The 16,034-nt window shown below is 33.2% G+C and overlaps 1 protein-coding gene across 2 annotated transcripts in view; it reads left to right on the top strand.

Moving 5' to 3' along the window:
* The window catches only part of Cd36 (CD36 molecule (thrombospondin receptor)), a 53,839-nt gene that overhangs the window by 13,200 nt on the left and 24,605 nt on the right, over positions 1-16,034 (top strand). The window contains exons 1-3 of one of the 2 annotated variants that reach the window (XM_013026057.1): positions 1,965-2,259; positions 9,793-9,888; positions 10,375-10,583. In XM_013026057.1, coding sequence (XP_012881511.1) covers positions 10,464-10,583 — 120 coding nt within the window. In that variant the 5' untranslated portion in view covers positions 1,965-2,259; positions 9,793-9,888; positions 10,375-10,463. Of the gene's footprint in view, positions 1-1,964; positions 2,260-9,792; positions 9,889-10,374; positions 10,584-16,034 lie in introns of those variants that run through there. The other variant, XM_013026058.1, reaches the window with a different exon arrangement.

The raw sequence follows: 16,034 nt of genomic DNA, 5'->3' as shown, positions 1-16,034 counted from the left end.
TAACTAGTGCTGAGGTGGATTTACAAAATGCGAGGTATACCTTCATATAAAACATATCCCTTAACAATACAGTAGGTATGAACTTTTGCAATTCAAACCCAATGTCATTTACTCTAGAGTGGCATAGCATTTCACAGCCTTGTTTTGCAAGATACATACATTCATCAAGATCCATGGTTGTGTACACTTGATTGGTCTGTGCTTTCTGAGTTTTGCATGCTAAACTATTCAGGAGCCCTTTTCTATGGGGTTGAACAATTGACAGTTGCCTCTAGGAAAGTAATTTGATTTTCTGGACTGTCCAAGAGAATGTGTGACATTTTCCTTTCTAAAGACAATCGGAACAGTTGGATGGGTAAATAATGCTGAGTAAATAATGATCCATGTAAAGTTGGTGTCCATTTCAGAATCTATTTTACCTAAAATATATTTCTCTAATCATATTTATATTTTTATCAGAATTTAAGTGTCACATCACTTGCTTAAAATATTCTTTTTAAAGTAGGTTTTATCTGCTTTTGTGCTGCTGACCTGTTTCTAAATTGTCTTTTTGGTGTGTGTGTTCATGGAAATTAATGTTGCAAAGAAGATACCAATAAGGACTTCAACACACAGGATATATCTACAAAAGAGATCTTCTTTGTTGCTGTTGTTGTTGTTCATGGGGCTTGAACTCTGGGCCTGGTCACTGTACCTCAGCTCTTCAGCTCAAGGCGAGCACTGTACCACTTGAGCCACACAGTACCACTTCCGGTTTTCTAGTGGTTTATTGGAGAGAAGAGTCTCACGGACTTTCCTGCCTGGGCTGGCTTTGAACTGTGATTCTCAGATCTCAGCTTCCTGAGTAGCTAGGATTCAGAGATCTTCTTAAAATATATACTAAATTAATTATCTCCTTCTTTATATATACAGACAAAAATAAAAGAAAGGAGATTGCCTTGTTTCCTGAAATTTCTAATTCTTTTAAAGTATAAAGAACAGAACATATTGAGATGGTACTGATTGCTACCACTTTACCCTAAGTGGTCTAAAATTTTTAAACAAAACCCTAATATCTGGATATACCTAAAGTATTTTTATGGTTTCCTTTTAATTTGTAAATAGATGTGTCATTAAAGTCATCCTAGAAAAACAGCAGTGATTGAGGAGAAAAGATGTGCTTGTTTTTACCACATACAAATTGGCCCAGAAGAGAGACAGCATAGCGATAAGAATTGTTTCAAAGATGATCTCATGAGAAAATATGTTTCTGCCACTGTTGCTTTATTTCAAGAATGACCTGGAGGCATTTCTCTAGTGAGACTATCACATATAAGCCCATGTAGCCTTCTGATTCTGAGAATTTCTTTGTGAGATTAGAGTCCTGATATTAAGGGTATTGCTTACCCCCAAGTAAAAGCCCTTCTCTTTTGATTAGATATAAACATAATTGCATTTTAGAAATGACTGATATATATGATTTTCACTACATATCCTCAGTCCTAACTCAATTTGGATGTTATTTCACAGTCAGAGTTTGACTGAATTTTAAGTGATTACATTTTTTTTTGTAGAATGATTTCTCTGTGATCATGAAACCTTTTTGTTAAAAACAAAGAGTAACGAGAAATGGTTAAGAATTCTCATCTAGAACAATAGGCTATTTCCTTTGTACAAATCTGTCATTCTTGTTGACTGATAGAGTTTCCAATAGTTTACAAAAGTATCATATTTTAGATGTATGCTGTGTAGTGTGTAGCACCCTTTAATACATTCTGAGATGACTTGTGCAATCTTATTCATGATAATGTATGGCTACATTCCTCGGATTTAATCAGTCTGTTCCACTTTCAGTTCAACATCTGGAATGATTATTGTGTGCTAAAACAGCATATATTAGGGGTGGTCCAGTAATCAGTTGCTTTTGTTTCTCTGGCTTCTGACTTACTTGGATGGGTACAGAGCCAAAAGGAAAAAAAAAAAGCACTGTTGAGTATCTCAGATAGAGGTAATGGGTTGTCAACAAAAATAGAACATTAGCCAGAAGTCAGATGTGTGTGGGTTACTTTTATTTCCTTTTTTTTTTAACTCCTCTGGCAGCAAACCATACTTTAGGATCTGACGTTGTAATTTTCTAAGTGTATTTAAGCTCTCACATACATGTGTAGTGAAGGGTTCAGGACAGGAATTTTCTGCAGAAAAACATTTGGTCCTGTTAAGAATTGTGTGTTCAGAAGCTTGGAGCATATAATTGAACATTTCTTCTTAATCTTTTTCAAGGTAAGTCATAGGATTCTCTTTTAAATTAAAAAAAATATATATTTAGGAAATTTTCCATCTCTTAAATGATAGATGACTGTATCATAAATACTCTTAAGAAGATATATAAAAGGAAATAAAAAATAGTAGATACTTTTCTAAAACCTCTAGCTTTATTTTAAAATAGGTTGGTGGGGGTTTGTTCCAGTTTGTTATATTTTGTATTTAAATGGAATAAAAACTGTATCAAATTATAAATAACATTTCATTTCTTGATACTTAATATCATGCTTATCTATAAATAAATATATTGGCTAAAATTGAAAATGATTTATAATCTAATTTGACCCATAATAGAATTTCCCTTTTACACTACTCCAATAGGTTTATATTATGAGGAAAAGATTTATAAATGAAGATTAATCTAGTGAGATTGCTTTTTATAAATGATTTATAATGCTTGTGTCAATATTCTATTCAGTACATTTTTTGGATATTCATTAGTTCATAGAGTTATTAGCTACTTTAGTTTTTAATTGCACAATTTTTGGCAATCTCAATGTTGTCTCCATGGTTAGATGTATATTTTAGACATATACTTACGTAAGTATGTTTCATTATTTATATATGTTGTAATTGAAATTGTTGAAGTATATGAAATATGATGTGATGATACTAAGAATGGTAAAAATGTAGGGATATAAAGCAATAATTTAAAATTTAATTAGTAAAAAATTGTGTAGAAAAATAAAAACGAGGCGAAATTAAAGTCCTTGACAATTCAGGAAGCTTAATACATGTATTAGTGAATATTCTTTTGAAGTGGTAGTAGTTTTTCTCTCTGTTCATCCTGGAGAGACTAACTACAAGGCTCAATTAATTTTACAGAGTAACTATAAATAATATAAATATTCTACAGTAAATTTAAACCGTTTCCAGAAGTTTCAAATATTGTCTTAAAATAAATATTAAAAGTTTTTGTATAGTTTTAGAACTTGTCAATGTTTTCTTTGATGCCTTTATATATGTGAAATCTTTTGGAGTTAAAATGAAACATTGTTTAATACCAGTTTGGATGGAAATCAAATGCAGTCTTAAATTTTTTTTCTTATATACAAAATCTAATGGCTCTTTGATGTTTATGGGAGGAAAAAATGTAGATCTTTTCATCTATCAAAATTACTATTAAATCATAACAATAAATCAAAGATGAAACCATCAAATAATAGCTTAAATAGCCTGTGAGAAATAATCATACTAAATAGGAGTACTTGTAAAGAACATATTAAATTTTATTTTTTTTCAGAACTCATGGTTGCTGCTCTTATTGTTGATGAAAATTTTAGCTATATTCACATACATTCATTTTTGTGTGTTGTTTTCTATTTCCAAATAAGTTAATTCTGTATATAGTTTCTGATTTAATCTCAACCTTTTTTAGTTCACTGGGATAAAATGAGTGTAACCTTCCAAGTAGCGTTGTCCTAGGATAGTAGCTATTTTTACATTTGTGTGGTGTTTTATTGTTTTACAAATAGTCATTTCTATTTTTGTATAATAATACAAATTTGTTAGTTTTGTATATAATGCTTTACAAATCTGAGGATTGTGGTTCAAGCCAACTCAGGCAAGAAAGTCCTTGAGACTCTTATCTCCAATTTACCACCAGAAAACCAGAAGTGACACTGTGGCTCAAAGTAGTAGAGCACTAGCATTGGATGAAAAAGCTCAAGGACAGCACCCAGTTCCTGAGTTCAAGAAGCTCTACCCATAAAAAAATAATAATAATATTTTACTCAGGCAACATGAAAACACAGCTTACTCTTATGTCATAGATATATTTATTTAGATTTATTGCCAAAATGTTTTACATTGTAATATATGACAAAGTAAGACTTAGTGAAGTTACATTACAGATACCTATACATTATCTACTTAATATTTTTACTTGACTATGTTTTGTTGAGATGCAAGTGTACATGTAAGTAAGTCAAAGGAAAGGAGTTGTGAAGGCTCTTCTAATTCATATAGACTTTTCAGCAGAGCCCTTGAGTTCTATTGGGAGACTCACAGCCCAAGAGAACTATGACTGAAAGAGAGGTGAGCAGTTCTTGCATTGTTTTCTACCTTGCAGTTTTTCAGTGTATCTTCATCTATCAGAATTATGTGCAAAATTTAAATGGAAAGCAGAGTTCTATATCTGAATAGCAATTTCTAGATTTATCTAAGATTTACCAAAGACTTCTCCTTGCATATGATTAAATGATTGGTTGGCACTCAGTTTTTACTATTTTGGACCATCATACCCATGTTTAGGGAACAGTGATCTTGCGATGTATAGTTATCGTATAGGGTAAAAGTAGCAAAATAACACATTCTTATTCAATTCAATGAATTATTCCCCAATAGTTCCAAAATTTGGGGTGAATGGACCTATGCTGTATCTTTCATGAGAGGGAGATTTTAAATAGCAGAAACAGGTGTATAATTTAAATAAATACCTCATAAAGGTAAACTTTTTATCACATGTCATTGTTCACATTCCAGCAAATGTCGCCTCTGTGCCATACATTTTCTGGGTGGAGTTTCCTAAGGAACACATTAACCACACAGGGGATAATGAGATTCTCTGGTGATTTGTCCTCATGGCTATAGCTAGAGAGGCTTTCTACAGCTCAGCTACCACAGGCTTGGTTTAATGCCTCAGTATCTACTAGTTTCCCAGGACAGTTAGAGAGGAAATTTTGCTGAAAAGTTCATTATAGAAATATTCTGCCAATGTGACAATTTAAGAAAGAAAAGTATTTTTCTTTTTTTTAAAAAAGATAGTCAAGAGCTGAGAAGATGGCTCAGAGGTAGTGTGCTTGGTTGCCTTGCATGCATGAAGCCTTGGGTTCAATTCCTCAGCACCACATAAACAAAACAAGCCAGAAGTGGCACTGTGGCTCAAGTAGTAGAGTGCTAGCATTGAGCAAAAGCAGCTCAGGGACAGTGCCCATACCCAATGTTCAGGCCCCACAACTGACAAAAAAAAAGCAAAACAAAAAAAACATAGTCAAAAAGGGATAGACTCTTTTCATGACGTCCACAAAGGATTCTATTTGTAATGTATTAAATTGGATAGGAGACAGCAGACTTACACACAGAATGAAGACAGATATGTGACCTCTTTGAAAAGCCCTCTTCTTTTCCTTTCCTTTATCTTACATAAGTCTAAATTGTTTTCTTCATCTGATTATTGTTTGTGTTCTAATTTCCATACTTAAAACAGGAACTAAATTATTAAAGATATAAATATTTCCTATGCAGAGCAAGTAATTGATACAAAGTAAATAAAACTTGCCAGGTGTCAGTGGCACACACCTGTAATCCTAGCTACTCAGGAGGCTGAGATCTGAGGATCGCAGTTCAAAGCCAGCCCGGATAGGAAAGTCTGTGAAACTCTTATATCCAATAAGCCACTAGAAAACTGGAAGTGGCACTGTGGCTCAAGCGGTAGAGCACTCGCCTTGAGCTGAAGAGTGCAGGGATAGCGCCCAAGCCCAGAGCTCAAGCCCCACCACCCACCAAAAAAAAAAAAAAGTAAATAAAACTTAATTTAAAATTAACCAATGGAAACATTATTTTAATATATAAAAAGTTATTTTAAGAAAATTGAGGTTGCCAGACCCAAATTCAGAATGTCTGCCTAGCTAAAAATGATGGAAAATTTCCTGATAATAAATATGGGCAGAAAAGCCATTGAATAAAATGTGTTCTGTGATCTAAACTTGTGTGTACTCAGTGTGTGTCTCAAATAATATATGTGTGCCTACTTTGCCTCATGTGAACAAAACCAATTTTATTTTTTATTATTTAGCATAAGGATAAATTATGATTATAGTAGCAACTTTTTTCAAACATGCTGTACAGGCACTAGAGAATAATAAATAAACCCATGTAATCTCAAGTCTTCTTCCTTTTTCTTGTGGATGAGGCAGAGGCACCAAAAACATACCAATAGTAATCACTGAATCAGCTGAAACTTTGCACTAGTAGACAAACTATATTTCCTTTTCACACAAATTACATGGTTGAAGTAATGTTAAATCAATATGTGTGTCTTTGCTTGTACATTAATACAGACCAATAGTAAACTTTTTTTTTGATTGATCATAGTGCTTTCACTCCGGGCATAGGTCCTACCTCTGAGCTCTTTTATCTCAAGGCTAGCACTCTACCACTTTGAGCCAATGGGCCATTTTCAGTTTTCTGGTGGTTAATTGGAGATAAGAGGCTTCAGGGACTTTCCTGCCTGGGCACGCTTTGAACCAAGATTTTCAGATCTCAGCCTCCTGATTAGCTAGAAATAAATGTGGCAGCCACTAGCACTAGGCTAATATTAAACATTTTAAATCACATGCTTCAACACAATATATTATTTTATATTACTGTTTTCTAAGGAACTTGACTAAATAGCAGTGGGATTGCGTGTACTATTTCACTTCAGGGTGTTTTTTTTGGGGGGGGGGCACTTTAATTCTGGGCCTGAGTGCTGTCCCTTAGCTTCTACCTCTATAGCCAAAGCTCCACTTCTGTTTTTTTTTCTGTGATTAATTGGAGATAAGAGTCTCACCCAGACTTTCCTGCCCAAGATAGCTTTAAACAGTAATCCTTAGATTTATGCCTTCTGAGTAGCTATAATTATATGCCTGAGCCACCGTCATCCAGCTCACTTCAGTTTTAAAATAAAAGCAAACAAAAACCCAGAAAGTATCCAGTCTCATCTTTGCTCAAATATATCTGGTCTCAGAGTCCACAGAAATCCTAAGGGAAAGCAGATGCTGCTCATTGGATCTTCCCATAGATAGTCTGGGAATTTACTTCTTGCAAATACTCTTAGAACTTTTTACCTCTTGAACTTATCCAGATTTAGTACATGGGGATAGGAACTTGCCCAAGATAAGGATTCAAATGTTTTTTTTTTCTTTCTTGCGATTGTTTCTAACATATTTATAAGATAATTTCTTTGTTGCTTTGTATGTTCCTCCCCCACAGTATAACCCCTGTTTTCACTGTATTTGATGTTGATATAATTTGTGGAGGGGAAGGGATAAAACAAATTGTTTAAATAGGGATACAGGTGGACCCATTGCAACAATAAGATGTACAAGACGTTATGTCAAAAAACAAACAACTTTGGCGGGGAGGTGGGAGGGGGGAAGAGGGAGGGGAAGCGGAAGGGAATGAATGGGAAGGGGAAACAAAGGAGGAGGCTGCAATGCTTGATAAGAAATGTACTCGTTATCTTGCCCATGTAATTGTAACCCCTCTGTACGGTATTTTCACAATTAAAAAAAATGATAGTCACATAGAACCTTGAAAAGAACAAATATGTACTGTATGTCTTGCAGCAATAGGACTGAAATTTTTGTATAATTTTATTTTCTACCAGAGTTAGAAATTAACGTGAAATGAAGAATCTTTTATTCAGTTTATGTGGCACATAAAGTGACTTTCCAAAAGAAATGACTCCATTTTGGAGCTTTCTGTATGGACATAAAATGTTCTGGCCTGTATATCTTTGCTTTTTCTTTTTCTTTTTCTTTTTTTTTTTGTGGGATCCCAAAGCCATGGAGCCTACAAAATTCTTCTAAAGCTCCCTAACGTTGAGAGAAGACTGTCAGTTATGAGTGCAGGCCAAGTAATAAGTGCGGGTGTCTAGACTGTCATCAGTGCTATGCAGTCCATTATTGTTCTTGTTGCTCGTCTTCCATATAAAAACTTAATGAAAATCTGCCTTAGGTACTTAGACTCAAAGCTACCTACAGCACCTTAGATCTCATTTTACACAGAAATAAATTGGAGTACAGAGAATCATAAAGTGGTTTAACCATTATTGCTTGGCAATCGAGTGATAGTTGAACTCTGGTTCAGTCCCTAATCTCCTAATCTCAATTATGCCAGACTTGGATCACTAAAATAGCTTGCAGATATGATTATTGTTTCATAAGTAACACCACAGTGTTATAGTCTATTTAGTGATTACTGTGGTTGTTTAAAAGACTGTGTTTTAAGACGAGTCCAAGATGCTTTATAATTATACTTTATAAAGGAAATGCATTTGACAGCATTCAGTCTTTATCCATACTAAATAACTGGCTCTTCTCCATTATGACACTGTTGGTTAAAGGCACTCAAGGTAGTATAAGATATGGATTCAAAGGGCAAGAAATGCTGTTCTTCACACCTCATCCCCAAAGTAAAAATTTAGCCCCACTTGCTCAGTAATAAATATAATTCCTATATACATATAAATCAATTGCTTTGGTTTGTGGGATTTTCTTTGATTTTGTGGAGAAAACAAACTTCAGTTGCCAGCGACCTAATCAGGATGCCACTCTGAAGGAATAGAAGGAGTATCTTTATTCATATAATGAATGGGAGGTGGGTGGTTACCCTAGGTAGCAGGATCTAGTAGGTAAAAGAAATCACAAGAAGTAGGAAAGATCAAATAATGGTTTCCAAAAAAAGAAGTTCCATTTATATTCCTCCATTTGGGGAGGGGATATTTTTTAATCTTTTCACAGTTCTTTTCTTACCTAGACAGCAATATTTTTAAGAAAATTAAATGGTTCTATTTTTTTATGTAGAGTATAGAAACAAATTTTCTCTGTGTGCCACAGTCTCTGTTGGCATCAATGGTTTACTTGGCCAGTCTCTGTTGGCATCTATGGTTTACTTGGCCATGTGCATTGGGAAGAAGAGAGTATATGTTTGTAAGTACAATGCTTGTTCTTAAGTGTCTCCTACTTACAGATCAACCTCACCCCAAAATGAATGTCATTATAATCAAAATACTGAAAACTTGTTTTCAAATTTTGTTCAGTAATGATATATTTTATTGACTTTATTTCAATAAGATCCAATATTCCAATAAATTGTTTCCTTCCAATTCTTATGTAATTGCTATATAGCATATCATGATGCCACAAATAATAAAATCTAAGTGTAATACAGAACAGAATTAATTAATTTTTAATCAGTACATAGAGCAATAAAGAATATTGTAGGTAGATCCATAAAAAATTCTTTAAGAACAGTAAAAAGACAATGCCTATTATTAAAATATCTTCCACATTATATATTTTCTCCAAATCCTTACATCTAAAGTCATTATTAGCAAGAAAGTTAACAAGAATGTTTTAAAAGATGTTCTTCTTTAAATATTTACAACATGAACTCAACACACAAAAGCAGGGTTTTAAGAGTTATTACAATTATGATGATGTTAATATGTATCCTAGGATTTATTTGGGGGATTATTATTATTATATTTATGTAGTTATATGTAGAATTTTCAATTTGATAACTAGGTTATGAGTATAATTCATCTTGATCAGTGTAAACCCTTCCACTATTCTCCCTCATTTCCCCTTCTCATCCCTAACCTCAAGTTACATAGTTCAAATTTTACATAATGTAGGTTAAAAATAACCACTGAATTTCCTTACCCTTCCTCCTTCTATTCATATTTTCAATAATATACTTACTTTGTTTTTTTTATCTCAACAGATAGCTGAAAAATGATTGGAAGAGTTGATTCTCTCTGAGACTCATCAGACTATTTCCTTAAAAAAACCTTTATCTTGCTGTATGTTTGTGAATAAGGTACAGTGAGAACAGCATCTGTTGCCATAATCCCTTAGCATTTAGAGACAATATCAAAACCCCCATTTAGAAATCCTGTCCTAATAAATATAAATATGTGATTGGGTGGAGAAGGTAGATAGGAGGTGAGAATACAACAAAGCATCCCAAGCTAAGGAAAAGAGGAGGGAATAAGTATGTAAACGTAGTTTTCCGTAGATAAGATTTCAGTATGTTAATCATCCACAGGAAGAAAATTGCAAACAAAAATTTGAACCAACAATCTCTGACATTATTTCTGCTTCTTGTGAGATGCTTAGGACCAACAGAAGAAGAAGAATCTAGAAAGTCAGTTTGGTACAACAAACAACAACAACAAACAAGGAAAATATCTGCTAATTTATAACTGTCATAATGATAACCGTCTTAGTGGTGTGTTTTCTTTGTACTTTGATCTGTTTGTACTGATATTTAAGCTCCAGTTTTGCTATCTCTTTCTAATTGTAGAACCAGAGCACGCAGAAAACACCTTCACCATCTCTGGAAGTTTGAAGAAAGCAAGTGATTACTTTTGATTTTTCTCCTGTACACAAACAATGGGCTGTGATAGGAACTGTGGCCTCATCGCTGGGGCTGTCATTGGCGCAGTCCTGGCTGTGTTTGGAGGTATTCTAATGCCAGTCGGAGATATGCTTATTGAGAAGACAATTAAAAAGGTACCAGTACTCAAAAAAAATCTTACCACTCTGATTTATTTTATCTTCTCTCTTTTCTTCCTTTAAAATATCTTGCCACTCTGATTTATTTTATCTTCTCTTTTTTTCCTTTGAATAACTGTTTTAGATAGATAGAGAGATGCTGGACCTCATACTAACTGATAATATTGTCTTCAACACAAAGTTGATTATGAATCACTAAAGTCCATATGATAAAATGACCATGCATGAAATGCTGCAATTACTACATATATTTAACATGAATTGTTATTCCTTAAAAGTAAATATCAAATTCTGATAAAAGTAGGTATGTACATTTGTATAAATATTGACCTGATTTTGAATGAGAAATACAAGTTTTTTCAAGAATATATGGAAAAAAGTTATTGTATTTTGATTAATTCAGAGAGAAATAGAATATATACACATATATGTATATATTAATTGTATATGTACATATATATTGTAGTAGAATATATACTCTTCATATATGCATACATATAGTCTAGTAGAATACATGCATATATGCATATATAGAATCTATACAACATATACAATACATACAATATTTATATAATATCTAATATACAATGATATATATGCATATATTTTACTAGAATATATAAGCATATATGCATATTCATTGTGTCAACTTTTGGAAGAACGTTTTCTAATACGTGTATTAGAAAAAATCTGATTATCTCATAAGTATTTCCTAATTACATATTTCCTTAAAATTCCTCAGCAAAAGATTTCAGGAATATGTTATATAGGATATATGTATATATATATATATATATATGTCAGTATATGTCAATAAATGAACAGTAATTTAATTTAAATTAGAGTAATCTGATCAACAAGATTTACACAAAAATTATCTCTCAACCTATTTCATTCTAATTAGCTTCAAACTCACCAGAAGTGTTACCAGCTAAAAGATAGGGTGAGGAGAAGAAAAATACTGATATTCTAAATTAATGAAATGGGAAAACTCAAATGGCTTCAGGAGTTTGGAGATTTGGCTTCAAAAAGGAATTATGCTGCCAAGGACAAGGTGAAATGAGGAATAAGGCCCATTGTGAAATCAGGGCCTAGTCCTAGCCAAAGGAATGCTTGCCAATTGTTTGACATTTTTAAATTTTAATTTTATTGCAAAGGTATTGTACAAAGGGGTTACAGTTACATAAGTTAGTCCACAAGTACATTTCTTGCCCAACATTGTTACCCCCTCTCACATTTTTCTCCCACTTTCCACTCCCTCCCGCCAAGTTGTAGAGGTCATTTCCAACATAGTATCTTGTGAACATTGCTGTTGCATTGGTTCAGCCTTTGTCCTTTTTTTTTATTGTTGTTGTTTTTAGTAAGAAAATAATCACTGGCTAAATAAAATACATTTGAGCATGTGTTTCAGGGTTAGAACAGTGCATTATGGGAAAGAACAAGAGAATTGAGTTAGAAGTGTCAATTCATTCTGGCATTTCCAGGATTTCCAAGGCCTTTATCTTCTATGTATTCATTTACGGTTGCCATCCTACTCTTCCAAGATATAAAAGAAAATCTCATTTTATGTCACTGAAAGCATTGACATAATTGAGTAATCAATAGGAGTAATTGATTTGAAAACTTGTCATTCATAACAAGGTATTCCTACTTTCTGCTTTTCCTTCCTGAGTTCTAAATGGTAAATGTTTTAAAGTTTAAAACTATTTGTACAGCATTACTATACCATTGTTTTACTATAAATTAAAACCTCTTAAGGTAATAATTCTTATTCTTACATATAGTAAGTTACTGGTAACTATAAGAGTTTCATCCTCATATTTTCCTTAGGGGAAAATATACATATTAAATATTATCCCGGTGCTGGTGGCTCACATCTGTAATTCTAGGTTTTCAGAAGACTGAGATCTAAGGGTCAAAATTAAAAGCCAGACCAGGAAGGAAAGCCTGAAACTCTTATCTTTAACTAATCACAACATAAGCCAGAAGTGGCACTGTGGTTCAAGTGGTAGAGCAGAGCCTTGAACAATAAGCTCAGGGATAGTGCCTAGGCCCAGAGTTCAAGCCTCAAGACTGGCCAAAATAAATAAATAAATTGATACTGAATACTATATACATATATAGTATTTTAAGGTTAGTTTTATTCTTTGCTCTAGGATTCCCAGTTTTCTTGGTTGCACTTCTGCTGTAAGCCAATAAAAATAGTGAGTGATGATATAAGGTTTGTCAAACAGTATAAGATGAATCTTCTATCACTCATCCACAATCCCAACTCTATTATCTGTGGCCCTGCCCTGGATATTCTGCAGAGAGAAGAAAACATTAATGTCATTTGTAGCACTGAAATTATAAGTTGTCATTTCAAAAAATCTCAGTTAATCAGAAAAAAAGTGAAAATTTCTCTGGGCACAATGTTATATATGAGGTTTCTGTACATTATCAGTGATCAATAAACAAGTATTGGTCCTCTACTTTTCCTCTTTATGTAAAAAAATTAATACTTATAAAATATCTTGGGTGGTATATGAATACCAATAACTATTTAAGTTAATTTTAATATGTATCTCTAAGCACATAATGGTCAATTGTAAGAAGATAGGTTTAGTTAAAAAATGTGATCTTGTGTAATGATTAAGACAGAGTAAAATGAATTTCTTAGCAACTGAAAGACATAATTTGGGAAGTGTATGCTTAGAATTTAACAGTATTCAAGAATATATATTAATCTAAGACTTCTATAACTGAAATATGTATCATATGGGAAAATGTATTCAGAAAGAGAAATACTTAGAATATGTATGAAACTTAACAAGAAAGAGATTTAAAGTTAGATTTTCAAAGACTTCAGAATTCTGAAAACTCTAAAAATAATGGGATTAAGGTTCAAAGGACTAATTTACAATATGGGAACTGAAAACAGGGAAAGAAAAAAAGAAGTAAAGAATATGAGAAAAATACTGGCCTAACAAGAGAGATGACCATTGAGTATTAAGTGATGGTCTAATATAGAATCAGAGTTGGTTTATGCCTTTCAGTAAGATTAGAGAAGACCTGAGATTAGTATCCTTAAATAGCTAGTATACTTAGTTACTGTATACTAAGTTTCCTATATGAAAATCCGTTAAATCTTCCCAAATTAGGAGAAGGTAAGATTTTTTTACTTAATTTTTAATTATGAAGGCTCATACCAACTTACTACTTCAAAGATTCACTAGAGAATGAATCGGGCCATGATGGTAGGCAATAAATGTCACATACTCTTATGCTGTATCCTACAATAAAAAGGATTGGAAAAATGAGAATAAACCACTTTCTGGGAGAATTTAAAATTTTCATTCAGAAAGATTTTTATATGTTTGAACAATACAACAGGAGGCACTGTGGCCGGAATGTGTTGAGATAGATGAGAGAGAGAAAAAAAAGAAAGATAGATAATGAGATGCAATGTAATTTTGGATACAGAGAATAAATGAAGCAACAATGAAGTAAGTAAATAGCCAGGATGTCTAGCTGACTTGCTGATAGAAATACATGTCTGAGAAAATGAAAGAAGGATTTCATAAGTAGCTTGATAGGAACTTTAGGCTTTATTTCAAAATTTGAAGTACAGAGAGATTGGAACGTTGTGAGAGATTACAATGAAATTGTTTCTGAAGAGCTTAAACATTCAGAGAACTCAATAGAAAGATTTTTATAGGGATTTGTATATGATCAGAGACAGGAAGACAAAGGCAGAAAAGGAAATGATTGTATGTGGAAATATTTTATGTGAAGAAAGAGACAAGTATAACTTCTGCAGGTTAGTAGAAAAGAAGAATAAGATATTTCCTGGATGATGAAAATTAAGGATATAATGGCTAGAATATTACCACTAGTGAGTTGAAAATAACAAGAGAATAAAAAATAGAATTTTTCCTTCATGTTGTTGACACGTGTAATGGATGTAATCTTTTACAAAACAAAGTGCACAGTATGGACCCTGACTCACAAAAGAGGAGGTTCCAAGCTGATATCTGAGTTCAAAAGAACTGCTTGTTAATAGCTTATGTTGTTGACCCACTACATAGACAGAACCAGAGCCATCATCAAAAACGCAAAGAACTAAAGGTCTTTGGTATATCCAAGGCTAAGCTTGATTTAACTCCCAGGTTTCTATATAATCACATTGCCCATTTCAATTTTAGTCATATGAATAACTTAGGAGTCTTAGGGTACAGCTTAGTAGCTGGGCATATGTTTGGCATGCATGAGGCTCTAAGTTCTACCCAAAGCTTACCCTCTTCCAAAATAAAGCCTTTTTCTTCGTGTTTGTATAAAGCACTGAAGATCAATAGCATAAGCTCTCTTACATGTACAACTAAAGCACTTCAAAAAGTCAAAATTCTGATGCCTCTTGCAAAAAATTATTTAAACATTGATATTATTATCACTTGACAAAAGCTTAATGAAAGTTTTATGACATATGTTACTTTAAATTTAATTTAATTGAAATTCCCTATAATAAATACTATAGGAACAAAAATAAAATTTAAGGTTTCTTTTTGCCTCTAAAAAGATTAATGTTCAAATTCCTGTTATATTGATCATTAAATGCTACTATTATTTCTATCTTCAGACTTTTTTATTGTTGGTGGTGGTGGTCGTTGTGGGGCCTGAACTCTGAGCCTGGGCGCTGTCCCTCAGCTCTTCAGCTCAAGGCTAGTGCTCTACCACTTCAGCCACAGCTCCACTTCCAGCTTTTTCTGCTTATGTGCTACTGAGGAACTGAACCCAGGGCCTCATGCATGCAAGACAAGTACTCTACCACTGAGCCACCTTCCCAGCCCCTCTCCTCAGACTTTAAAAGAAGTGATCCTTTAGTAATTTGCTAAAAGTATCTTCAGATAAAACAAATTGAAACAATCATTATTTAAAATGACCAGATTTTGAATTAATATTTATTTTAAAATACATGATTCTAGCATTTCTAAACTTGTTTTAAAAATTGGTACTTTTTGCATAATAGCTACAGAATGTTTGCAAAGAAATGTCTGAAGTATCAATTGTTAAACATGGTAACAATTTTATAATGTCATCAGATGAGAATACGAAAAATAATTATTTTTAAATTTAAATATCAATAGAACTATGGTTGCCCTTGGAATTCCAGTACAGGGGGGCTGAGGCTTGAGGAACTGTAGTTCAAGACCAACCTGGGCTATATAGTGAGATGATGACTCAAAACGAAACAGAACAATTACCTTAATACAAAAATGGGTTAAAAATTACTCATAGGCTAGAGTTCACAGTTTAAGTTCAGCCTGGGCATAAAAGTACATGAAATGACATTCCAATCAGACCCTACTATAAATAAAGCCCAGGGCCATTTGGCTGCCTTCCCCACTGACATATGGTAAAGGAAATGGAAGTGCTGCAGCTAAGACCAGCCAGGGAGACCCTACTTGAAAA

This window comes from Dipodomys ordii, unplaced genomic scaffold (genome assembly GCF_000151885.1).
Source record: "Dipodomys ordii isolate 6190 unplaced genomic scaffold, Dord_2.0 Scaffold90, whole genome shotgun sequence".
NCBI lineage: Eukaryota > Metazoa > Chordata > Mammalia > Rodentia > Heteromyidae > Dipodomys > Dipodomys ordii.
Note: the sequence above shows the minus strand (reverse complement) of the source record. Positions and strands in the feature narration are given on the sequence as shown.